Here is a 27303-nt window from a genome sequence, read left to right on the forward strand (position 1 = left end):
CGAAGTATTATCTAGACTATTCCTGACGGGTGTTTGTCTAACCTGCTCTTAAAAATCCCCAATCATGGTGATTCCATAACCTCCCTAGGCAATTTATTCTAGTGCTTAACCACCCTGACAGGAAGTTTTTTCCTTGTGTCCAACCTAAACCTCCCTTGCTACAGTTTAAGCCCACTGCTTCTTGTCCTATCCTCAGAGGTTAAGAAGAACAATTCTTCTCCCTCCTCCTTGTAACAACCTTTTATGTACTTGAAAACCACTATCACATCCCCTCTCAGTCTTCTCTTTTCCAGACTAAACAAACCCAATTTTTCCAATCTTCCCTCATGGGTCATGTTTTCTAGACCTTTAATTATTTTTGTTGCTCTTATCTGGACTTTCTCTAATTTGTCCACATCTTTCCTGAAACGTGGCTCCCAGAACAGGACACAATACTCCAGTTGAGGCCTAATCAGCACAGGGTAGAGCAGAAGCATTACTTCTCGTTTCTTGCTTACAACACTCCTGCTAATACAGGAGTTTGCTAGGTTAAGGCCTAGGAGAATACAGTACATATTTGGAATTAAACACATTCTAAAGGGAAATATTTCCACATTGGACAAATGAGCCAGACCTGTTAAGTCTGGAGACCTCTGATTTTTGGTGCCCTCTAATAGGATCCTGATTGGGTGCTTGCATCTCCCAGGGAAATTCAATGGGAAATGAAGGTGAGATGTTCCACCCATGTGCACACCTAAGCGTCTACAATCTCAACTAAGGTGCTGCAGTCTATAGATTGCAGCAATCTACCTGAGACTATAAGGATTAGAACTGTTTTTTGGTACAGCATCTCTTCCCCTCCCCATACACTTCCTGCCAGAAGACCTCAGGGGGTGTATTGTGGAAGAGCATCTTAAACACCCTGTGTGTAACAGGTTGGGGGTTTACGGAGTGGGAGCTAAGGCTGTGGGGAGAAGAGCAGCAGGGCACAGCCTGCAGCAATAGCAGAGCAAGACTTGAAGATAACGTGGTACAAATAACCGTCGTTCTAGCGTGGACATGAGTACAGACTAACACGTCTGTTACTCTGAAACCTTTACTTGCATAAGTAGTTCTACTGATGTCAATGGGACTACTCAGATGGGTAAAGTTATAAGTATAACCATTTGCAAGTTTGAGGCTTTAGACCTTAATTCTGCAACTGTCTCCATATGAGGGGATCATGGGACTCCATACAGAGCCCCATTAAAGTCAGTGTGGCTCTGCATGGGTGCAGAAGTTCTGCCCAAGAAGAGTTAGTTGCAGGATGTGGGACTCAAATTGGATACCGTTCAAGAGCAGAGGTGAAGGAGCAGGAAATCTGTTTCTTATTTGCTTTGTAAAATAACATGCATTAATACACTGTTTTTTTTCTTTTTGTGTTTAAAGTAAGAAAGCTAAATTATACAAATATAGGTAGATTATTAATTTAAAGCATGAGACTTTTAGGTAATTGTACTAATAAGGATTTAGATAATACTGACTGTAAAAAGTGGGTTTCATGAATCTTGCTACTAACCATTCTCTTAATTTATTCTCGTTACCTTTCTTAGCTTATTAATGAGATTGAAGAAATGGGTGGAATGGCCAAAGCTGTAGCTGAGGGAATTCCCAAACTCCGGATTGAAGAATGTGCTGCCCGACGACAAGCCAGGATCGATTCTGGTAAGGGCAGAGAGTGGGGGAGAGAGAGAACTTAACTCCGGAGGTACTGTTTTAAAATGTTATGTTTTTTTGTTTGGAGATCTGAGCTTTAAACAGTGTTTTAATTAATTTTCACTTCTTAGACTAGGGATAATGGAATGTAATTAATAAAATGAGAAATTTTAGGTTGAATATGAGTGAAAACTTCTTGAGAAGGGTCTATTAGTCTGTGAAATAATCTCCCACAGGAAGTGATGAAAGCCAGATTGCTTGACACATTTAAAACTAGGTTAGACAAAGCTTTAGACCACATGGTGAAGGAATATCCTACAATGAATAGCAATGAACTTGCCTGAATTTTGTAATAGTGTATCTTAAATCATGGCTATTGAAGTAAAAATATAACCGCCAGCAGATGTCATTAATGAATGTGGCTGGCAAAATTTCTATCTGAGCTTTAAGCAACTTTTGTTCTCTTATAACAATGGCCAAACTCCCATTGACTTGGATTGGAGGAAAATCCGGCCCTTTGGTATATGTCTACTTTCCATTTTCTTAATCTCATTTCAAATATTAAAAAAAATAGAAAAGGTACAGAAACCACCAAATAAAGGAGCTTTATTATATGATCTCTTTTATTTGGAAAATACATTTAAAGGAGATCTTTAATTCAGAGTAGTAAGGAACAACAAACAGAGGTTCTGTGTCTTTTTTTTTTTTCTACCAAGATGAATTTATTTTTAAATGGTGGTTATAGTCTTTTAGTTAATGCGAGGCAGTTAATGTTAGTCGACTTTGGAAACACAACCTGTTATAAAACCCCAGTCAGCTAAAAATAGAATGTTAAATTGTTTGGTCATACATTGTAGTTTCTGAGGAAACTGAGATTTAAAGCATCTTCACATTATTTGTCAAAGACTAGGACTTTGATTTAGAGATGAAAGTTTCCACACCCATCATACTTAGCAATCCAGTCCCTTCCCTCCCCCACCATCCTTGTTCCAATTTTTAAAAAATCATGTGTGTATCTATACTAAAATTGGTCAAAGTCTTCATAAGTGCACAACTTTTGCAGGCAAAACGGGGGAATCTTATGGACCCCCAGAAAGCGTTCACATGCACTATAGGCCACAGTCTGAGAACTTCTGCTCAGTAGTAATTTAAGATGTGTATAGAACAGGGGTAGCCAACTTTTACCATTAAAGTGCAGCTCACAGAGCCCCTCTCCTCTGTCCCCCCTTCAATATTCCACCTACCTACACCCATAGTGACCACGATGGTGTTTTTTGGAAGATCACCGATGGATTGCAGTTTCCTCAGGAAGTCGGTGGTGTCTCAAAGATAGCTGGGAGTGCTGGTAGCATAGGGCCTGAGCAGAGAGTCCATATAGCCAGACAATCCTGCTGTTAGGGTGCCAATGTCTGAGATGATGGGGTGTCCAGGATTTCCAGGTTTATGGATCTTGGGTAGCAAATAGAATACCCCGGTCAGGGTTCTAGGCATGTGTCTGCACAGATCTGTTCCTGTGCTTTTTCAGGGAGTTTCTTGAGCAGATGGTGTAATTTCTTTTGGTAATCCTCAGTGGGATCAGAGGATAATAGCCTGTAGAATGTGGAGTTAGAGAGCTGCCTAGTAGTCTCTCGTTCATATTCCAGCTTATTCATGATGATGACAGCACCTCCCTTGTCAGCCTTTTTGATTATGATGTCAGAGTTGTTCCTGAGGCTGTTGATGGCATTGTGTTCAGCACGGCTGAGGTTATGGGGCAAGTGATGCTGCTTTTCCACAATTTCAGCCCATACACATCGATGGAAGCAATCTGTGTAGAAGTGTTGTTTCGACCTTCAGGAGGAGTCCACGCAGAATCCTTCTTTTTGTAGCGTTGGTAGGAAGGATTCTGTGGGTTAGTATGTTGTTCAGAGGTGTGCTGGAAATATTCTTTGAGTCGGAGATGTCGAAAGTAGGATTCTAGGTCACCACAGAACTGTATCATGTTCGTGGGGGTGGAGGGACAAAAGGAGAGGCCCCGAGATAGGACAGACTCTTCTGCTGGTCTAAGAGTATAGCTGGAAAGATTAACGATATTGCTGGGTGGGTTAAGGGAACTATTGTTGTGGCTCCTTGTGGCATGTAGCTGTTTAGATAGCTTAGTGTTCTTTTTCCTTTGTAGAGAAGCAAAGTTTGTGTTGGAAATGACTTGTCTAGTTTTTGTAAAATCTATCCATGAGGAAGTTTGTGTGGAAGGTTGGTTTTTTTTATGAGAGTATCCAGTTTTGAGAGCTCATTCTTAATCTTTCCTTGTTTGCTGTAGAGGATGTTGATCAGGTGGTTTCACAGTTTCTCTGAGTGTGGCACAATCTCTGAGCATAGTCTGTGTATCTATTTACCTATTAAGACTGTGACTAGGTCCCCCTTCCATCTTCTCTTTTTTTAGACTAAACATGCCCAGTTCTTTCAAACTTTCCTCCTCATTTTTTGCTCTCCATTTGGTTGTTGGACTCTCTCTCCAGTTTGTTCACATCTTTTTTAAAGTGTGGTGCCCAAAAGTAGACCTTGTACTCCAGCTAGGACCTCACCAGTGCTAAGTAGAGTGGAACAGTTATCTCCCATGTCTTACATACGATGCTCCTGTCATTAAAAATATTTAGTAAAGTAAGTAGATGTGATTCTGACTGCAGGTAGATTTAAGGAGAAAGAACATGCCATTTTTACATGTCACTTTTCAGCATAAAAAACAGTCAAATATTCTTACATTTGATCATCTTCATAATAAAATGTGACAAGTGTAAACTTAAATCCTTTCTTGAGAGAAGTTTTAAATGCTTTGGAAGGTAGGACTGCCTAAAATACATAGTATTTCATTTAAAACATCAAACAATCACTTACCTAGCTATATAAAATATTGTAACCTTTCCAAAAAGCTCAGCAGTTTTGAATATAGCCTAAATTCTTGATCTTTGTGTGGGAAATCAACAGGTTCTGAAGTAATTGTTGGAGTAAACAAGTACCAGTTAGAAAAAGAAGAGACAGTTGAAGTTTTGGCTATTGATAACAGTTCAGTCCGAACCAAGCAGATTGAGAAGCTTGAAAAGGTAGGTGGTACTTTTTTGAAAATGCAAATTCTTGTTGTATTTTAAGTAGCTCTGTGTGAAATTTTCTTCAGTGAATTTTCTATTTGCCAAAAAAAAAAAACATTTTTAAGAGCGCCAAACTGTTCTTAAACTCAGCAATTTAGAGACAGACGCTGTCTGTAGCACTTCAGTTTCTCCTCTGAGGCTGATTCCTGAAATCTAGATTCTTTGCATTTTGCTTATTGTTCTCCTTATTTAGTTAGATTAAACAAAAGTTAAACTGAATTTAAATTAAACCATGGCTCTTTCCAGCAAGAAGGAAATGATGTAGTGGATTCTCGAGCCTTTTACCATTGGATGCTTGGGTTCAAATCCTCCCTCACACACAGAGAGATGAGTTTGGTCTGATCATGACCTCTGCTGGATATTTGTCAAGATGACAAAAGAAAAAATTCAGTTTGGTATAATATGTAGTATCTGCACCGAGGAGGTTCAACAATAAAGTAGCAACCTTCAACATACTGATGATAGCTGTATTCTTATTTGATTCCAATACAGGCATCTTCGACCAGGGAACCTTACCAGGCTCATATTGGAATTCCTTGATTGCCTTATAGTTGCTTACTTGAACTGAGTATTTTTCTCTCCTTCATCTAAGGTAAAAGCAAGCAGAGATGAAGCAGCAGCCCAGCAGTGTCTCACTGCACTAACAGAATGTGCTGCCACAGGTCAAGGCAACCTATTGGCACTGGCAGTGGAAGCAGCACGCATGAGGTAGAGTAAGAAAAGTTGGAAAACGTAACCAGTGTTAAAAGTTGACTGTTTCCCTTTAAAAAGAACAGGAGTACTTGTGGCACCTTAGAGACTAACAAATTTATTTGAGCATAAGCTTTCGTGGGCTACAGCCCACTTCATCGGATGCATGCAGTGGACAATACAGTAGGACGATTTTATATACGCAGAGAACATGAAACAATGGGCATTACCATACACACTATAACGAGAGTGATCAGTTAAGGTGAGCTATTACCAGCAGGAGAGGGAAAAAAAACCTTTTGTAGTGATAATCAAGATGGGCATTTCCAGCGGTTGACAAGAACGTGCGAGGAACAGGAGAGGGGAAAAAATAAACATGGGGAAATAGTTTTACTTTGTGTAATGACACATCCACTCCTTTTATTTCTTTCAACTTTTCCAATAATTCTTGGATATGTAAGTTGCCATATTTAATACATCACAGATAGATACACCCTTTTGGCTTTTAAATGGGATACATTTTTTTTTTTTTTAATGCAGGATAATATCCTTGACCATGAAGGTGTGTGTTTCAGAGGCCCAGATGGGCATACCCTTTGCTGTGGTTTGGTGGTGTTAGCCAAATACAACTACTTTTTCAGTCTCTTAAAACTATGATTAATTTATTTTCAAGGGCAATATTGGGAATAAAATTACCCCTAAAAAGTTGCTGTTGACACAAATTCTGTTTACAGCTCAAGCTCTTATCAGTTTCAGACTATGAACGGGTTTCCTTGATGTACTGCTTTGCTGTTTTACGGGTCAGAGAGCATGAAAAGTGTCTGAGATGTGAAAAGGGATGGAGAAAAAAAATCTTATCACACTCTGTTTTTTCCTCCTTCCTTGCACCACAAATTGGTGTGAAAACATTTCTGACTAATATAGAAAACTCGTATCTACTTTATTCAAAAGCACTTGCTGTCTTTGTCTCAAGTAGTAAAGCATCTTCTGTAGTCATTCACCATTCTCATCTCAGCCACATTAACAATGGTTTAGGCTATGTCTACTCTGCGATTAAAAATAACCCACCACACTGAGTCTCGGAGCCTGAGTCAGCTGACTCAGGCACGTGGGGCTTGGGCTCTGGGGCTAAAAATAGCAGTGCATGCATTCAGGCTGGAGCCCAGGCTCTAAAACACTCCCCCTCATGGGGGTCTCAGAGCCGAGGCTTCAGCCCTAGCCAAAATGTCTACACTGCAATATTAAAGCCCAGCAGCTCAAGTCCAGTGAGCCCAGACCAGTTGCGGCCATACTGCAAGTCTTTTATTGCAGTATAGACATACCCTTAGTTGCTATTTCAAGCTGAGTTTTGGTCTTTGGACTGTCTCCCGTTTGTCCTCTGCATGTGCTCCTGGAGGTTTCTAATGCAGTCACAGTGCCGAAAGTGCCCCTTAATAACGTGGATGGGCCAAAAATGAGCAAATCAAACTTAATTGCATATCCACATCCTTAGAGCAGATCTTTAGCCTTCCATCTTCACTCTGATTCTACCACTACTTCATCCGCAACAACCATATGTGCAAACATCTCCTTTCAAAAGAGGAGAGCTTGTCACAACTCCCTCTGAAGCATGTCATCACAACTCTTGGAGTTGGCAACATCACTGGAAGGTAATATTGGACCTCACAGGAGTTAATGTCATCATCATAATTCCCCAGTTAGTTCTCTGTAGCTTTGTTATTGTCCTGCAGTATACTTGTCCTTAAGCACTGTGCTGTTGAACAGAACTGCACTGACTAGTATGGAAATGTGGACAAATGTTTACTGGAAAGTAGATAGACTAATAAGAGATTGATAATCAATGGCACTACTTAATGCCTGTGCAGAAGAATATTTTGGAATGTTTCATCTAATAGATGAATGTACCACTAGTAAACACATCACTATAGAACCTTACTTTTGATTAACAAACCCCATGTGTGTGGGTCCCCTGCCTTTTGAGAGGTTATGGAGAAAACCCTTTAGCAATTAAGGATTATCTATAGGCAGTAGGTGCACTGCAAGACCCTTCCAATAATCAGCAATCAGTGTCCAGTAGAGTCACATCCTGCTCCTATTAGCCAGTGAAGCCTCTGGACATAAGGGCCAGTTTAATGTTTAAATTAACAGAGCAATAGATGGTTGGAATGCAGAATAAGAGAGAACCCAGCTACCTACACTCCCAGGAACAGCAGGGAAAGGATTGCCCCTGCAGAGATGGGCAGAGGGGGAGGGAAGAAGATGCCAGCCTCTGACCCTGGCAGAAGCAGCAGATTAGATTCTAAACAGTTTGGAACCCGTTGAAATGACTGGTGTTATAAATATAGACCAGTACGATGCAAATATGAGTCACAATCCTTGTCAAAGAAACCTGAATTTCTAAAACAGAGTCTGAAATGACTTTGTTTCCCTCTTCCTCCATTTCGCTAATTTTCCAGTAGTTATTTGATATGGGTGCATTGCAATAAATGTGGATGAATGAGTATTGACATTTTCTTGTTGACCTTTATGAACATGACACATTGATTCTGTGAAATGAACAAAATGATTTAAATAGTCAGTGACAGCTGATGGAAAACTATCTCTGGGATTTCAGTTCTTGGATGGGCTTTAGGTGAGCCTACATATTTATCTAAATTACCTTTCAACATTCAGATTAAATTTGACAGGGATGTGGGATGATTTGACTCTTAGCGGAATTTAAAATTGTGGAGGTAGAAGAAAATAAAATGAATATATAATATTGCATTTGAATCTGAGTAATCAAAACTAAATGGATTTTAGTTACAAAGTAATGGAAAGTTTTGTAAAAACTGAGATCTGTTAGTGTGAAATAGTTTGAAAATAACTAACTAGACCTACTAGGAATATGGTTTGAGCAACAAAACCTAACGGTAGTTTTTAACTCAACAGTGTAAGACTGAGTGCAAGGTTCTACCCACTTGACTGGGATTGGAGCCCATGTTCATTATAACAGTGTCTGTCTGGTGGTGTTCAGGTCATTTGATTCTCCCCACATTACGAACTGGACCCTCACAATTGGAGGCTGATCACAACCTCCTCAGACTTTATAGGGAGGACATTGGTTACTTCCATCTGTCTCCTGAGGTCAGATATAGCTTCTCTCAGAAGTATGTATTAGTAAATGACACAATTAGTAGAAGTCCAAAGCCAAGTAAAGATTTCTTAAGTATAATCAGCTGTTGTTGGTAAACTGCAGTAACAGAGGAAAGCATAATATAAAGGTAGTGACAAAAGCTGCTTTAAACTATAGCCAAATATATTGCTTCAGAAGCAATACCCATATGTTAGAGTATTGAAAATATTATCTATGGTTCAGCAAAAAACTTAATTTGTCTGACCCAAAGTTCAAAGGTTGTCTTAGGTCAGTATCCTAGAGAGGTGTAAAACATATCCCAGAACAATATGTTCGTCAATCCTCATTCAGTTTACAGAGAGTATACTTTTATTCTCCCAAAGACCAGCTTTATATTTGAGGGTCTGATGAGAACACTTGATAAAACCGCTGTCAAGTGATTACATTTCTCTTCCAACTCTGAAATGCACAAATGTGAGGCCATTGTCTCTTCATGTACCTCTTTAGTATGGAATTAATTATTCCCCATCTTCCTTCTCGTCTTTGAAAAGGTTCATTGTCAATGCTTATACTTTCTTCCAGTCAGACTCTTGAGAACACCAACTTCTTACGCATTGCGGGTTAATATTTTCCTTTCTGGAGCTAGCAGATGTAAACTCCTTGTGCAGTACTTCATTATCACACAAAGGGAGAAAGGTGCTTTACATGTGGCATGACTCAGGATATAGAAACATATCAATTTAAATATGCAAGACCAATTATTTAAATGAACTCATATCAGACCTGCTAGATGTAGTCTGTCACATGTCATTAATCATACATTCTCCAGATTTAACAAATCTAGTTTACAATAATTTTGTTCCTTTGTTATTTCACCAATCTACTTTAGTTTTCCATGCATCTTACTCAGAAACCATGAAGCCCAGGTTTCAGTCTGTTACTCAGTTCTGCTTTAATGTCAATTATGTAGCTATTTAAGAATGACAATCTAGTGGTAAATTGTTAGTTCATTCAGAAAGAAATCCTGATTAGCTGGCATCGTAGCTCTTTCTTTCATATTAAAATTTACCCCCTACACTTACTTATTTTGAAAATTCAGATTTTTTTTAAAAAAAATCTGTTTCTGTCCATTGGCCTCACAGAGTTTGATTAGAAATGCACACCTAAATTTATGAGGCCAATGGGCTACCAAACAGCCACAAATACTTAATCTATAGTATCCATCAGCACATATGTGAAATTGACTTGGTGGTTCCGTTGTGTTTTATGTTGCCACTAATGCCTCCGAGAAAATAACTGCTCCTGTTCAGACACAAGGACCTGTTCATTAATTTAATAATATTTTTCAGTTTTATAGCACCTTTTAGGATTGCAAAATGCTATACAAGCATTAACAGCCTGATCTATAAAAGAGGTGCATGCTGACTTCTCTCATTAACTTCAGTAAGAACTGTTGGTGCTCAGGCCCTCTGAAAATCAAGCTGTCAATTTTATTTCTCTGACGACATTGTAAAATAGATGTAATGTTGCTGAAAGGTAAACTGCATTTTTGAAAAATTAAGTGACTTGCCAAAGTCATGTGATGAGTCAGCAACCAATCCAAAAACAGAACCCAGATCTGTAGCGCCAGACATTGTCTCGGTAGATTGCAGCCTGACCTAAATGGATTTTGGGATACAAATGGTCAATTTTTTCGCTTCTGTTTTAAAGCACTCTCTTGGCTGATAGTGGCATAACACCTTTCTTTCCTTCTGAAGAAAGCTGTGAGGTTAGATGAAGATCGCTCTAGTAACATTTAACTTCAGATTGCTGGCTCCCTTTTAAAGCAGGGTGCATCTTCCATGTAGATGTGTGCTTGAATTATGTTTCTTGTTCTTCTGATTTTAGAAGCATAGGAATGGAAGGGACCTTGAGAGGTCATCTAGTCCAGTCCCCTGCACTCATGGCAAGACTAAGTATTATCTAGACCATCCCTGACAAGTGTTTTGTCTAACCTGCTCTTAAAAATCTCCAATGATGGAGATTCCACAACTTCCCTAGGCAATTTATTCCAGTGCTTAACCACCCTGACAGTTAGGAAGTTTTCTTAATGTCCAACCTAAACCTCCCTTGCTTCAATTTAAGTCCATTGCTTCTTGTCCTATCCTCAGAGGTTAAGAAGAACAATTTTTCTCTCTCCTCCTTGTAACCACCTTTTATGTACTTGAAAACTGTTATCATGTCCCCTCTGTCTTCTCTTTTCCAGACTAAACAAACCCAATTTTTTTCAATCTTCCCTCATAGGTCATGTTTTCTAGCCCTTTAATCATTTTGTTGTTCTTCTCTGGACTTTCTCCAGTTTGTCCACATCTTTCCTGAAATGTGGCACCCAGAACTGGACACACTACTCCAGTTGGGGCCTAATCAGCGTGGAGTAGAGCAGAAGAATTACTTCTTGTGTCTTGCTTACAACACTCCTGCTAATACAGCCCAGAATTATGTTCACTTTTTTTGCAACAGTGTTACACTCTTGGCTCTCATTTACCTTGGTCCACTATGACCCCAAGATCCCTTTCCACAGTACTCCTTCCTAGGCAGTCATTCCCCATTTTGTATGTGTGCAACTGATTTGTTCTTTCCTAAGTGGAGTACTTTGCATTTGTCCTTATTGAATTTCATCCTGTTTACTTCAGACCATTTCTCCAGTTTGTCCAGATCATTTTGAATTTTAATCCTGTCCTCCAAAGCACTTTTGCAACCTGACCCAGCTTGGAGACCAGGAAGGGATTGGGTGCACTGCCACGTGGCGGGGAACTGCCACATAGGGGCGGGGTTTTGATCCTGGAAACAGCAAGATGAAGTCGTGTCTACGCAGTGTGGCTATGTGTGCCGGAAGATGGTGCTTATCAAGGGAATTGTGAGTCGGGGGCTGGGGAGCGCTGGGTGGGGAGAGTGGGGCAAGCCCCCGACCCAACTCCATGGCGGGAGCTCGAGGGCCAGATAAAAATGTCTGATGGGCTGAATGAGGCCATAGTTTGCCCACCCGTGCTCTAGCTAGTTTGATCCCGTTTTGTGCCTTGGCATTTCTAATTTTGTCCCTACATACTTCTGTTATTTGTTTATATTCATCCTTTGTAATTTGACCTAGTTTCCACTTTTTGTAGGATTCTTTTTTGAATTTTAGATCATTGAAGATCTCCTGGTTAAGCGGACCTCTGGTTTACAACAGCACAAAGAGAAACAGTTTAGACTATTGCTTTTCTTGCAGTGTATTTTAAAGTTTTAGGATGAATTATAAATAAAATACGTAATTCACAAAAATAAGAATAGCCTTATTTTCAGGGTAAACATGCTTTCAGAAGTTCCAGTTAAGCACTTTTAAAAATTGTCCAAAATACATAAGAGTCCTGAGTCACTTAGGCATTTTTGAAAGGTTTACCTGCAGTATCCATAAGATAAAAGATGTGCACCTTGACTAACATGAAAATATATGCTTAACTGGGATTAGTTAGCCAGGCTTTACCCATGACCAGCTGATACAGTGTTGAATATGATTTGTCACTCTTTATAATAATAGCAAAGTTGTGGCCAGTGTCCTGGTAGGTAAGGTTTTGTTCTAACTTGGTGTAATTGTCTAGTGAAGACAGGCCAATAAAGGGTGATATTCAGCTCAGGTCCTACACAAGTCCTACTTATGTCCACAAAGTAGGACTTGTGACCATTTACAGTAGAGTGGAATTTAGGCCTGTGGTGTTCAGTAGTTACCTTTTATAATCACATAGCTAAGTCTGCCAAATATACAACAGATGTGTTAAAAGTAGTGTGTGGGAAGGACAGAGCAAAAGATAGCTGAGGATTTGCTGGAGGCAAGAGATCTACATGAGATTTACTTTTGGATTCCTGTGAATACATTAGGAAGTCATCTTCAGGACATATTGGATGCCAAGCATAGGGCTGGTTTCAGAGTGGTAGCCGTGTTAGTCTGTATCAGCAAAAAGAACGAGGAGTACTTGTGACACCTTAGAGACTAACAAATGTATTTGAGCATAAACTTTTGTGGGCTAAAACCCACTTCATCGGATGCACGTAGTGGAAAATACAGTAGGAAGATATAAATAGATAGATATACACAGAGAACATGAACAAATGGGCGTTGCCATACCGACTATAACGAGAGTAATCAGTTAAGGTAAGCTATTATCATCAGGAGGGAAAAAAAACTTTTGTAGTCATAATCAGGATGGCCCATTTTCAACAGTTGACAAGAAGGTGTGAGTAACAGTAGGGAGAAAAAATAAGCATGGGGAAATAGTTTCTTTGTGTAATGACCCATCCACTCCCAATCTTTATTCAAGCCTAATTTAATGGTGTCCAGTTTGCAAATTAGTTCCAATTCAGCAGTTTCTCGTTGGAGTCTGTTGTTGAAGTTTTTTTGTTGTAGTATTGCAACGTTTAGGTCTGTAATCGAGTGACCAGGGAGATTGAAGTGTTCTCTGACTGGTTTTTGAATATTGTAATTCTTGACGTCTGATTTGTGTCCATTTATTCTTTTACGTAGAGACTGTCTGGTTTGGCCAATGTACATGGCAGAGGGGCATTGCTGGCACATGATGGCATATATCACATTGATAGATGTGCAGGTGAACGAGTCTCTGATAATATGGCTGATGTGATTAGGTCCTATGATGGTGTCCCGTGAATAGATAAGTGGACAGAGTTGGCAACGGGTTTTGTTGCAAGGATAGGTTCCTTGGTTAGTGTTTTTGTTGTGTGGTGTGTGTGGTTGCTGGTGAATATTTGCTTCAGGTTGGGGGCTGTCTGTAAGCAAGGACTGGCCTCTCTCCCAAGATCTGTGAGAGTGAGGGATCGTCCTTCAGGATAGGTTGTAGATCTTTGATGATGCGCTGGAGAGGTTTTAGTTGGGGGCTGAAGGTGACGGCTGGGATTACAGATAATACCCATTAGAACTTTGGCCATCTCTGACCAACTCTGACTATCTCCTATTAAAAGCATATGGAGGAGAAGTTACAGCTTGTCTAAACTGATATTAAGCAGTGATATCCAGATTGTCCTCTGACATTTTTTTGTTTTAAGACTTAGAGGTATTTACTCTTTAACTAGGTCATAAAAACAATTTTGAGTAAGAGCATTCCTCATAGCTAAATGTAATAGTACAAAATTTGCATGTTCCAAAGGATTAAATGTGATTAACTACAGCCAAATGGTATATATGTATTGATGAATTGAGAAAAGATTACAGCACAGATGGTAGAAAGACAGTGTAATTGAATGGGATATTGTCTTTATTTGTGCATTTATAATTACTGTGCTTTGGAAACATGCTTGATGTCTGTTTTCTACTTTGACTAAGTTTGCAACAAGTCATATGCATTTCTTTGTGTGTGTGTGTCTATTTCCCCTCTCTCTTTTTTTCATCTCAATACATACTAATATATGCCAGTGAATATATTTTTGAAATACATAATTGTTAGCTTGCTCACTCACCTACTTCATACCATTATGCAAACCTGTGTTTCAGTCCTTGTCCTAGCAGGGTCAGAGAGCACTTCTGAGGTGGTGGTTATAGCTGAGCTGTTTAACTTCTGAAGAGGAGCTTCTTTCTCTTCTTAATTAGCTTGCTTTTTTCTGTCAATCCCTTGCCATTGGTTTCTGTGCCACTATAATTTGGGCACAGTATTGTCCCATCACCACAGGTTATGTACTATAAATTTGGGCGGGGGAACTAATTAATTTTTCACAGAAAAATGGAATTCATTAGATCAGGGGTGGGCAAACGTTTTGGCCTGAGGGCCACATCAGGGTTCTGAAACTGTGTGGAGGGCCTGGTAGGGAAAACTGTGCTTCCTCAAACAGCCTGGCCCCCGCCCCCTATCTGCCCCCTCCCGCTTCCTGCCCCCCTCAGAACACCCCAACCCCTGTCCACAGCCCACTCCCTATCCAACCCCCCCCTCAAGCCCCATCCCCATTAAACCCCCCCTGCTCCCTGTCCCCTGACTGCCCCAACTCCTATCCACACCCCTGACAGGCCCCCCGGGACTCCCACACCTATCCAGCCCGACCTGTTCCCCATCCCCTGACTGCCTTCCCAGAACCTCTGCCCCATCCAACCGCTCTCTGTCCCCTGACTGCCCTCCTGGGATCCCCTGCCCCTTATCCAACGTCCCCTGCCCCCTTACCATGCCGCTCAGAGCACCAGGACTGGCAGCCACGCCGCCGCGCAGTCTAGAGCACCAGGGCAGGCCTGCGGCTCTCACAGCCGCGCTGCCCAGCAGGACCTCGTAGCCCCACCGCCCAGAGCACTGGCAGCACGGTGAGCTGGGACTGTTGGGGGAGGGGGGACAGGAGGGTAGGGGCCGGGGGGGGGTAGCCTCCCCGGGCAGGAGCTCAAGGGCTGGGCAGGAGGGGCCGGCCCGCGGGTCACAGTTTGCTCACCTCTGCACTAGACTGTAAGCCACTGGGGCTAGAACTGTCCTTTATTATGTTTATACTGCACCTGGCAGAGTGGGCCCCAGCTTTTTTGCTGCTGCAGCAAATACAAATGTTGCTGTTAATAATATAGAAAAACTAAGAATAGCATTGTTCTGTACCAGCACTGTTTTTCTGAGTTGTCCTCATACAAAGCAAAGCAGCTGTTGATTGAGAAATCAGAAGATTTGGAAAAATAAGAAGTTAAGTATGATGGAAAAGATGCACAATCTTGGAGACTGAAGGAAAAACAGTGCTGTGGAAGCTGTGGCTTACATCTCAATCAATTGAGCAATATATAGAAGGAAGTGTGTAGGACAGTAAAATATATGTAAGGGGACTGTTGCGCCCTTACTAACATTCAGTGGGGGTGTTTTGGTTGGCCAACTGCCAGTACTAAAAAGGGAAAGGTCTATGGGAAATCAGGACCCTGAGACTGATAGTCCCCAGGAACAATGGGGAGAGGCCAATGCTCCAGGTCAGCCTGAATGACAGGGCGAGCAGGCTAATCAGAGAGTCAGGAGGCCAGCGAGGTCCTGTCCTCCATGTGAGCTGGATTTGCCTGGGTCAGACGGAGTGGGGCTGAGCTAAGGAGAAAGCAGGGGCCCAAGCTGAGCTGGGGAGCAGAGCTGTGCCAGATCCAGAGGGACCAGAAAAGCAGCCCAGAGAGAGCAGACCCTGTCCTGGGAGCAGAGCTGCAGCCCCAAAGCCAGAGGCACAGCCCAGAGAGAGCAGACTTGCCCTGGAAAGAAAGCTGCAGCAACCAGAGCCAGAGGGGCCAGAAAAGCAGCCCAGGAAGCAGGTCAGTGCTGGGAGCAGAGTCACAGAAGCAGCCTGCAGAGCAGACCTGTCCTGGGAGCAGAGCTGTAGCAACCAGAGACAGAGGGGCCAAAGAAGCAGCCCTGGGAGCTGGAGGCAGAGCAGCAGCAGCAATGCAGAGACAGAGTGGTGGAGCTGGGTGTGGTGAGCATCTGGGGAGAGCGAGGGGGACCCTGGGCAGAAGGCGCAGCACAGGGAGATGCCTCAGCCAAGAGGCTCTGCAGGCCAGGCTTGGATCGTAACCCCGACAGGCGGGGGTGACACTGGGAAGAAGAGTCCTACCACTTAGAGCCTGAGAGCATGTGGCCACCACCAGAGTTAGTGTCCAAACCACAGCATCCCTGCAGCACAGCCAGGGCCTGAGCAGGAGGCCTGGGACTTACAAGGAACAGACTGTGAACTGCCCTGATATTCCAGAGACACTGTTTGTGTTGTTCCCTGCCACAGAGCAGGTTGATGTGTTTCCTTTAACCTTTCCCATTTTTCCTTATTCTTTTTAAAATTTAATTGTTGATTAAATAACTTGCATTTGCTTTAACTTGTATGTAATGGTCAGTGGGTCAGAGAAGTGCCCAGTGCAGAGAGAGTACCCCGGAGTGGGGACACCCTAGCCCCTGTCCTAGGTGACCACAACAGGGTTGGGGGTCAAGACCCCCAGGAATCCTGGGCCCACCCTTGTTGGGGTTACGGGGACTCTGCCAGACAGGAGAGTGGAAGGGGAGTCCTCAAGGGCAGGGAGGTCACTCGGTAAAGGAAGTGGGAGCGAGGACTCAGATCCTTTCGCGAGCCCACTTCACCAGGGTAGTGCACCAGGAAAGTTTCCCACAATAGCGGGACTATTCCCCCGCTTACATATATACAGCTTGTGAAAGTCTTAGTAGCCAAGTAAGATATAGTACAGGGAAAAACATCGGAGCACATTAAGTGTAACATATTTTACTCAGACCTCAGAATGTTCTTTCTTCAGATGGCTACTAATGACTGACTGCAGTCAGGGCTGTCCTTAGGCATATGCAGAATATGCGGCTGCGAAGGGCACCTGAAAATTTGGGGCACCACCTCTTCCTATCCCTGTTCTGACCCTTCCTGCAGGCTCCCAGCTGGCTGCTGCAGCCTGGTGACTCTTACTCCTGAGGGGATCTAGTAACTTAAAAGTGAAAAAGCCTCCAGCCTGTCAGATCTATTAGCACAACACTGAAACTGTTAAAGTCAAGTGGTAATGAAGCCGTTTAACAGGCATTTGCCAATGCCCAGGTATATACTGTCAGTCTCTGAATTTACTGACAAAAGCTGTTGTGCATTACTGTAATATTTACTCAGAACATGTTCGTCTACAAGACCTTAGTTTAAAATTTGCTTTAAAAATATTTCATTAGTTAGTTGGTGAAAATCACATCTCTAAAAAATCCTTGCATAGATTTTTAGATGCACTATCATATTTAGCTTAAATGCTTGGATCTTCAGACATAGTTTTTTAAATAAATCCTTCAAAAGACCCCCTTTATCTAAAATACACATTTTAATTACTATAGGGGAAAAAAACTTGCTTCCAAAGTCGTCCTGTCCTTTCTGTCCATCCCTTTCTCCCTTCATCCCCCCTTCCCTCTCCCCCCCTCCCCCTGAAGACAGCCCTTAAAGGGACAACACCCCTTTCCTTCCAGATAGCTGGACAAAGAGTTTCCCTTTCTTTACTTCTGACTATCTGCTGAACTAGTTTTAAGAGAACCCTCCAGCAAAATCGGTACCTTAGTAAGATATAAAATCCTTTGTTATGCCTAAAATCTTTGGAAACATATTTTTTAAAGTTGGTGAAATTTCATAAACATGTCTATTGCTATGGAGATCATATAAAAGTAAATTAGTGTTCCCTTTTTCTAAAAGCAATGAACATTGTTATGACTGTGACTGATTAATTTCAGTGAGTTAAATATGTAGTAATCTGAAATGATTACTTTATGAAGGCTTAAGAGTACATTTAAAATATAAAATCAGCTTAGAAATACTGATTAAGAAAATGTAAAACAGAGAAGAGCTGCATCGTGTAGTCCATAATATTTAATGTTGTATTCAGCAAGACAGCTGACTCACCCTTACTACAAAGTTTTTGCAAATAAATGTCTGACAAACTTCAGGGCATATCGAAAAACCTGTGACTGACATTTCTTATTCCCAAGTTTAGTGGTTTTAATTAGGTACCTTTTGCATGTCCATTCTGCATGAGGGAGAGGGTACGGGAGTGTCTGTGGGGAGCTGTGACTCTCCGCCACCGTGAAGCGGGCCGAGCGTCTCGCTATCCTTTGCTGCCTCGTCCCTCCTCCCGCCTGGGCTGAGAGCCCAGGCTGCCGTTCGCATAGGGGCACCATTTTAATAATACTACGTAGGGCCCCATAAATCCTAAGGACGGCCCTGACAGCAGTGAAGGTTTTTTATTCCAGCAGTTTGTTTGAATTTGCTCTTCTGATTAATCATCAGGCTGTTGCTGGGGATTTCTGCATTGTTTTGATTTCAGTCTCCTAAGGATACTAACATTTTAACTCTGTGTATTTTAGGTGTACCGTTGGAGAAATAACCGAGGCAATGAAGAAGGTGTTTGGGGAGCACAGAGCCAGTGACCGAATGGTCAGCGGAGCTTACCGCCAGGAGTTTGGGGAGAGCGATGAAATTCTTCATGCTATCAATAGGTGAGAGTTCGCTGCTGGGTCAGGAAGAAGGAAATGACCTCATAGTTAATGTTAGACATTTGTGTTGCATGTGTGATCCTCTAGAATCCCTAGATGGTGCAGTCTATGTAATGAGACAGCATATCGTGAAGGCTCCATAATAGTGGACTCTGAGCATATTTGCAGAACAATGCAGGAATTTATATGTATGACTAAACATAAAAAACAGGTTTTTACAGGTTGTTCTTGCACCCACATTCACTCTCAATAATGTCTATAATGTTATAGGACCAAATTCTGCCTTTGGATACTTTCAGGCAGCTTTAGTTAAACTCAGTGGGAGTTGCACATTCATATCACCAAGAGCAGAATTTTACATGTCTTTGAGAAACAGATACCATTTGTGTCTTTTTCCAGTTTCTGGCGTTGTTGCTAGCATTTTAGGTGAGGTGATTGAGGTGCTCTATTAGGTGTTTCTGTAATATGAATTGATGATCTCCACTCAGAACTGCTGTAGACCCTGCACTTTACCTTAAGAGTTGCAAGATTCCTAAAAAGGAAACTCCTGATTGGGTCATGCTGGTGATCTCCACAGCATGACTTGAAGGTGGTATTGCTGCTGGATGGAAGCATCTCTTTTTAAAGGCAAAAAAAAAAAAAAAAAAGCACGAATTTACGTGTAGTGTTGTGTTTTTCAGTGGACGCAGCTACACTTTTTCCATACCTCCTTATGTATCTTGCCTACTGCTCATCTTTTCTGTACACGAACATCATGAGTATTATACATCTGTCACAGTTACAGGCATAGAGGCACCTCTGTCCCATTTATGGACTCTGAGTGCTCCTCCTCAGGTGTCAGATCTCATGCCTTTACCTGTCCCAGGGTGTAATTTTACAGTTCTCCCACTCTGAGAGCAAACCCTGGACTACAGTACCCTGTGTATCCACTGTGCTTATCCTGCAGGTCTGAGTTCAAGCACCTGCAGTTCTTCCCTTGGATAGTTGGTGCCCAGGAACAAAGCAGCCTTCTTAAAACTAAAGTCATTGTTCTGCAGAAGGAACAGAGCATTAGAGAGAGCAGGATTTTAAAACAACAAGCAATCTACATGCATGTCTATTTTACCTAAACTGTTACGAATCCCATGGTGGTAACTGAGGCGGGGCTTAACTTCTTCAGAAACCCCAGCAGGTGCATGTCTCTCAGCCTTGTTCCCTTGAGCAAATACCCCCTTGTCTTGAGAGAGAGAGAGAGAGTGTTCCTTTTGAAACCTGATGGAGTATTTTTGTTCTCCTGTGTTCCTGGCCTTTTCCTGTTCTGTCATTGTCTCTTAACAACAGTCAAGTGATTGATGATGGATGTCTTATCTTGAACCATTCTTTCCCTTCCTGCTTGTTTTTTTCCCAAGGAGCCCACACTTAAACTAAACCAATATATTCATGCAGCAAACAGCTTAAAAAACAGCAGTATTCATAAATTTTTACAGAGCTGCTCTAAATCTGTCACTTCATTATTAGTGGAATTAATATGATGACTCCTATTTAACAGAGCAGAGTAAAAGGATTAGCATCCTTATGCTTTAGAGACTGCAGTGGTAATAGATGGACAAAGTCATATTTATAGGCCACTTCACTTGTAATCTCTAGAACAGAGGTCTATATTGTGTGTGTGGTACTCAGGGTCTTTTGAAGTCAATGAAACTGCTCGTGCTTAAAGTTGGACATGCTTTATACATCAGCGCCCCAAATAGTACAAGATTTTTTGCTTCATTAAGAGCAGCAAAGCAGGGTTGGGAATGAAAAAACAAATCTGCAAACTAAGCAACATTTTATTACTCAAAGCACTTTTATAAAGGGAACCTGTCATTGTCCATTCAAAGTGAAATACTAAAATGGTGAGCATGCTGCATGAACCAACCAAGTTGGTTGCTAGTGTAGTGTAAGGTGCAGGAGTTGCCACGAGTAGCCTGTCTTTTTTTTTTTTAGACTCTTTTAATGAATGACAGTGACGTAGAAGAATAAAATCTCTTTTTTAAATAGAGTAAACAAGTTCATGGAGCGTGAAGGGCGCAGACCTCGTCTTCTTGTTGCCAAGATGGGTCAAGATGGCCATGATAGAGGAGCTAAGGTTATAGCTACAGGATTTGCAGACATTGGCTTTGACGTGGACATAGGCCCGCTCTTTCAGGTATTATTTAATCAAATCTGTCCCTTAAAGTGTATTTTGAATGCAGCTTTTTTCCCTGCAGTTCTTGTTCAGCAGTCACTTTAGCACGAATTGCTGTTTGTTGTTTAATTTCTCTCTTTAGACACCCCGTGAAGTGGCCCAGCAGGCTGTAGATGCTGATGTGCACTGTGTGGGTGTGAGCACATTAGCTGCAGGTCATAAAACTCTTGTTCCTGAACTCATCAAAGAGCTGAAGGCACTTGGCCGGCCTGACATTCTTGTCATGTGTGGAGGTGTCATCCCCCCTCAGGTACTGCTCTGCATCTGTTTCAGGAACAAATATACCTTACAGCGTAAGAACACTCAGTTTCAGCCTGCTCTGTTTTGTTAGCTATTTGCTATGCACTCTTAACATCATAGGGGAATTACAATGCTGAAGGCTTTCCTACACAAGAGTCAGTTAGGGTCAGTTTCAAGTTTCATGCTAGTCACAGAAAAAGGTTGCTGATGTCAATTTTCATGCAAGTTAAGCCCTGGGTTGTCACATGTAACTGTTCTGGCTTAACTTGTAACGCTCTGGCAGAATAAAGCATTAAGCTGCTTTTGTTCAGAAAACAACTAGCCGCATGGGGTTGTTTTCATATGGACTTTTCAACTGTTTCCCGATTTTTAAAAATTAGAATTATTCAGTTCAGCACTGAAAGCTGTTGCACTTTGTAAATCAGGCAACTGGGCTTACTATATATTTGATGTATGCTCCCAACTCAGTTCTCCCCTAAAGGATTTGGAATTTTGTTCTGCTCAGAAAAAATAAAGGTTCACCACAGTTACACGTACCAGTCACAGGTGTTAAATGAACCGTGTAGAGTAGTTTCCTTTTTCCGTGACTGACTTATGTAGGGGCAGATGCTGCTGTACTGCCAAGTGCAAATGTTTCCACTAGATGGGCCTATTCTTTAGTCCTCCTAAGCAGCAGTACTTCACTCATATATAAGCCAGAAGCTATGGTGGAGGAGCAAGAGTCACTTTCCAAAACTGCGTGCACTACAAGTAGAAGCAGGAATGATCTATTCAGCCTGTTACTTCAAGAGTAGAGGGGAATCTTCAGAATAATATTATTTTGTTTATAGTACCTTTCTTCCCGAAGGAATGTAAAGCACTTTGCTAATTAAAGGCCAGATCTTGTCTTAGAATACTTTATTATTTGTATTGTGTGTAGCACCTAGGAACCCCGGTCAGAGACCAGGACCCCACTGCGTGAGGCACTATACTAACACAGATACATAGCCCATAGTCTTACTGGTTCTCTGTACTTGTCCTCCCTTGGCAGGGTTGGTGTTGGCCATCCCTCCACTCCACCGGTGCTCCCGAGGTTGTTCACCATTTTTCAGATTCCCACACAATCACTTCTATGCCTTCTGCCACGAAGCCCTCTAATGCCTGGTTTAACCCACCTGAGCTCCTCTAAGCCCCTTTCCTGTTCACATTTAAGTCCCTTTAGGAACCTCTTCTATGCTGCCTGAAATGAATCAAGTTGACCAGTATATAAATTACATATTGTTCTCTTTCCCCTGATTTCTCTCACTCCTTTGTCCTTAGATTGTGAACTCGTTGGAGTAAGGACTGTACTTAAGCATTTGGGAAACTCGTAACATAGATTGGGTGCTACCACAGAAAATTAATGATAATTTGCATATTTTGATAATTATTTAATAATAATTAAATGCAGCCAGCTCTTGGGTGAAACATAGCTTCTGTTAACCTTGCACAGCTACACCACACACCAGTTTAGATGGAGAAGTGAGAGAATATCGGAGCCGCTTTCCGTGTCCCTTTGAAAATGTCAGGGAATCTGACATTAAACTGACAGAACCCTTACAGTGAAATTGTTCAGAATTTATGTTGTATGTTTGAGCTTTTATTCTGCCGTTCCCAGTGAATGCTGCCTGTTTCTGGGAGCAGTTGCAAGCCTTCAATCTTAGTGCTCTTTGGAGAATTACTCATAGATGCTGTAAGGGTATAAAGAAAAGGAGCACTTGTGGCACCTTAGAGACTAACAAATTTATTTGAGCATAAGCTTTCATGAACTACAGCTCACTTCATCGGATGCATTCTGAAACCTGTAAGGATATAGTTCATGTTCCAGTATTTAACTATTTAAATCTCCTTCTGAACAGGATTATGATTTCCTCTATGACTCTGGTGTCTCCAGTGTGTTTGGTCCTGGGACTCGGATTCCAAAGGCAGCTGTACAGGTGCTTGACGATATTGAGAAGTGCCTGGATAAGAGGCAGCAATCAATGTAACACTGAAACATCACGCCACAAAATCAGCCTTATAATAACCATTTACAGTACATGATCAATCATCAGCTAGGAAGAGCTAGCCATGTAGCTTTGGTTACAATGCCTGGTGCCTTGTGTGCTTTCTAAGAAAGCTGTAATTTCTCAGTCATGTTCTATCTGTGAGGAATATTTCGTATGACTGTATTTAAAAATTGTCTCTAAAAGTACAAGGGAGTTCAGTAAAGGTATTCAGATTGCTTCAAGAATTTAGCTAAATAAAATATCTATTCTAATATTTTGTGTCGGGGTTGCTTGATTTTTACTCCACTACCCTAATTGGTCTGTTTTACATGTACATTTTTTTGTTTGTTTTTTGTCATATATTTGGCAGATGCTTTAGGCCCAGAGACCTTCAGGTAAAACCACCTGTGTTCAGCATAGAGGTGGTCAAATCCAGTAGAGTTAGTGGCATTTGGATGTTAATGCAGTAAAGTCTAAGGAGCAAATCTTTGTCTGATTTTCCTTTAGTTGGAAAAGTATACGAAAATAAACTGCAAATACAGACACTGTACTGTGTGGCTATGTCATAAGGAGCAGGTCCTGCACTGCCTCCTCTAGGGACATGGAAACACCTAAATGCAGCAGAGAACCAGTGTAGTCCCACCGTGCTTAGGGAGGCCAGAACGAAGATGGGGTTGCACGGCTCTGCTCCAGCCTCCAGTTCCAACCTCTGCTCCACAAACGATGCCAGCCTCCAGGTCCTTTCAGTTCTTCCATACATGCGTGGGTACCTCTTTCTAGTGTTGCCCTGCCTTCCCCATACTATCCTGTGAAGCCACCCCCTTCTCCTCAGGCAAATCCCTCCTGAAACCTCACTTCTGTCTCCTCTGCAAGAAAGGAGTTAATCTGAGATATTTTAAAAGTTTACAAATGAACACTGACTTAATACAGCATTGAACCTTCACTATGCAGAAGAAAAATGCTGCTTTTAACCATCTGAATTTAAATGAAACAAGCACAGAAACAGTTTCTGAACCTTGTCAAATCTTTTTTTAAAAACTTTCCCTTCATTTTTTTAGTCATTTACATCTAACACAGTACTGAACTATATTTGTTTTGGTTTTTTGTCTCTGCTGCTGCTTGATCGGGTACATCCAGTTCCAAATGAGGTGTGTGGTTGACTGATCAGTTCATAACTTTGGGTTCATAACTCTGAGATTCTACTGTAGAATCATAGAAGATTAGAGTTGGAAGAGACCTCAGGAGGTCATCTAGTCCAATCCCCTGCTCAAAGCAGGACCAACCCCAACTAAATCATCCTAGCCAGGGCTTTGTCAAACCGGGCCTTAAAAACCTCTAAGAATGGAGATTCTACCACCTCCCTAGGTAACCCAGTCCAGTGCTTCACCACCCTCCTAATGAAACAGTTTTTTTTAATATCCAACCTAGACCTCCCCCCACTGCGACTAGAGACCATTCCTCCTTGTTTTGTCATCTGCCACCACTGAGAACAGCCTAGCTCCATGCTCTTTGGAACCCCCCTTCAGGTAGTTGAAGGCTGCTATCAAATCTCCCCCCACGCCCCAACTCTTCTTTTCCGCAGACTAAATAAGCCCAGTTCCCTCAGCCTCTTCGGGTAAGTCATGTGCCCCATCCCCCTAATCATTTTCGTTGCCCTCCACTGGACACTCTCCCATTTGTCCACATCCTTTCTGTAATGGGGGGCCCAAAACTGGACACAATACTCCAGATGTGGCGTCACCAGTGCCAAGCAGAGGGGAATAACCACTTCCCTCGATCTGCTGGCAATGCTCCTACTAATGCAGTCCAGTATGCCATTAGCCTTCTTGGCAACAAGAGCACACCGATGACTCATATCCAGCTGCTTCTTCAAGTAGTGTCCCTATGGGTGCTCCACTTTAGAGGTGCAGGGGCACACAGACACCTAATCTGAGATTTTTAGTAGCGGTGTCTTGTTGAGCCCGTGCATGTGCTCTCCCTCCCTCGTGGTCTGCTTCAAGGCTATTTAGCTCTGCACAGGCGAACCCCCCTCACTTCCTTCTCTACCACCTTTAGCCTCTGACTGAACGAGCAGTTGTCTCTTCCTTATCTGTGTCATTAGCATTCTACTTGGACAGGACTAAGGACTTCAGGAAATCCCTTAAACTCTTCCTTTCGTCCACAGAAAGATCCAAAAGCTCTGTGATATCTCCTCAAAGACTATCCAAATGGGTCTCTAGTTGCATTAATCACTTAGTAAGGGCGCAGCTTGCTTCCGTCCATACGCACTCCATGAGATCAGTTCCTACCTCAATCACATTCCATAGGGATACCCCTATCTCCCCAGTCTATAGAGCAATGATTGGGGCCTCTGTCCATACTTCCGCAGAACATTATGCGATCACTGAAGATTTGGCTGCTGACACCATCTTTGACTCCACAGCACTCTCTGTAGTAAAAGACTCCAGGGGTGAGTGCTGCTCCAGAGTCACCTAAAGTGGAGCATCCATAGGGACACTTTCGAAGAAGAGGAGGAAGTTACTCACCTTGTGCAATAACGATGGTTCTTCAAGATGTGTGTCCCTATGGGTACTCCACAACCTGCCTTCCTCCCCTCTACTTCAGAGTTCTCTATAGGGCTCTGTGGTAGAGAAGGGGTTTGCCTGTGCTCTAATCTCCAATTAGAGGTGCAGGGGCACACAGACACCTAAAGTGGAGCACCCATGGGGACACACATCTCAAAGAAGCATCATTACAGCACAAGGTGAGTAACTTCCTCTTCTCTTCCACTGTAATCCTCACATCCTTTTCTGCAGAACTGCTGCTTAGCCAGCCGGTAGCTGTGCATGGGATTATTCTATCCTAAATGCAGGACTCTGCACTTTGTCCTTGTTGAACCTCATCCAATTTCTTTTAGCCCAGTACTCCAATTTCTCTAGGTCACTCTGGACCCTATCCCTACCCTCCAGCATTTCTACTTCCCCTTCCACCCACCCCTGTAGACTTGGCCTTAGTGATAAGAACTGGGCTCACAGCCTTCTGTAACCTTTTGGTCCGTTTTCCTCCTCCTCCTGAGTTCCCTTGTTGAAAGGGTCCCACTGTGTTAATTATGCAGGCATTGAGGGTCCCTTTGTCTTCTGGATTCTCCATTGATATGGGTTAGTTTCAGCCAGTCCTTAAGAACTCATTCATATAATCCCAGACAGTTGCATGACACAAACCCTTTGGTCTCCTGCTCTACCCCAGGAGCAGCATTTTAACCCTTCTGCACCTACAGGGTAACCAGGCCAAGGTGATGAGTACAGCGTCCTAAAGAGACTTCCTAAAAAAATCAGACAATTCCCACATTTGTCGCAGAGATCCTGCTGTTCCAACCCATGTCCAACCTCATCCCCTTTCATTCTGTTGTTTGACATTTTTACACACTGCGTCACATCTTACCCTGACATTACAAGTACCTTCTCTTTATTATTATTATTCTGTGGGAGGCTTGACAAGTCCATCCTTTATGTAAAGTGAAGTGTCCCGCAGCTGGATGAACGACCTGCTGAATTTACCAGTCCCATCAATATCCTCTCCTACTTGCTACGAGGATTGAAATTGATGAGATCTTTAATTAAAATAGGCTGTTGGATGGTGCGTGTGTACATGTAATCTCACCACTGCTCAGAAACACTGCTGCATTCTTTTCTTTATCTTCTTAAATAAAGTTAACAATATTGATCCCAATCAAAAACTAGACTATGTGCTCTGTCAGTTTGATTCGAGAAAGGCGTATTGACCTGTGGCAGATGTCTGCTCCTGGACACCCAACGAGTGACGGAAGTAAAAACCACCACTTTCTGCCTTAGGATGGGATGCAGCCTCCTGGCCAGGAGCACAAGCCTAGCCATGTGCATTTGTGACGTCTGTGTTCAGTTATTGCATTGCTTTTATTTCTTTCTCCCTGCATATACTTCCCTCCCCCTTCTCAATTATGTATATGATCCAGCTTGCTTTTCTCTGAGTTTAGCCAGCTAACTAATGCACATCTCTTGTTTCATCTGACCTTTAATAGAATCTCTCTTCAAAACCTTTTACATCCTCTGGGCTGTATCCTGCTCCCATTGAGGTAATTCAGAATTTAGGGTAACCATGACTTATTCACTCATATTTGTGGCTGAGTGCTCTTCACTTTCATGTTAGGGCAAAGGGTTCCCCTAGCCATAGACACCGACTTCCCCTCGGCCCGGTGGGTGCTCGACCCGCCCCTGTCGCTGCCCCTGTACCGCCCTCGCTCTGCCCCCATTCCACCCCCTTCCCCCAA

The 27303-nt window shown here is 42.3% G+C and overlaps 1 protein-coding gene across 3 annotated transcripts in view; it reads left to right on the forward strand.

Annotated features, from left to right (window-relative positions):
* The window catches only part of MMUT (methylmalonyl-CoA mutase), a 35234-nt gene extending 11944 nt beyond the window's left edge, over positions 1-23290 (forward strand). For all 3 annotated transcript variants that reach the window (XM_073335751.1, XM_073335752.1, XM_073335753.1), the window contains 7 exons: positions 1572-1683; positions 4639-4754; positions 5392-5507; positions 18438-18569; positions 20586-20733; positions 20855-21022; positions 22890-23290. In XM_073335751.1, the coding sequence (XP_073191852.1) occupies positions 1572-1683; positions 4639-4754; positions 5392-5507; positions 18438-18569; positions 20586-20733; positions 20855-21022; positions 22890-23018 (921 nt within the window). In that variant the 3' untranslated portion in view covers positions 23019-23290. The remainder of the gene's footprint in view (positions 1-1571; positions 1684-4638; positions 4755-5391; positions 5508-18437; positions 18570-20585; positions 20734-20854; positions 21023-22889) is intronic.
* Positions 23291-27303: the final 4013 nt, after the last annotated feature.

Source organism: Lepidochelys kempii, chromosome 3 (assembly GCF_965140265.1).
Source record: "Lepidochelys kempii isolate rLepKem1 chromosome 3, rLepKem1.hap2, whole genome shotgun sequence".
Classification (NCBI taxonomy): domain Eukaryota; kingdom Metazoa; phylum Chordata; order Testudines; family Cheloniidae; genus Lepidochelys; species Lepidochelys kempii.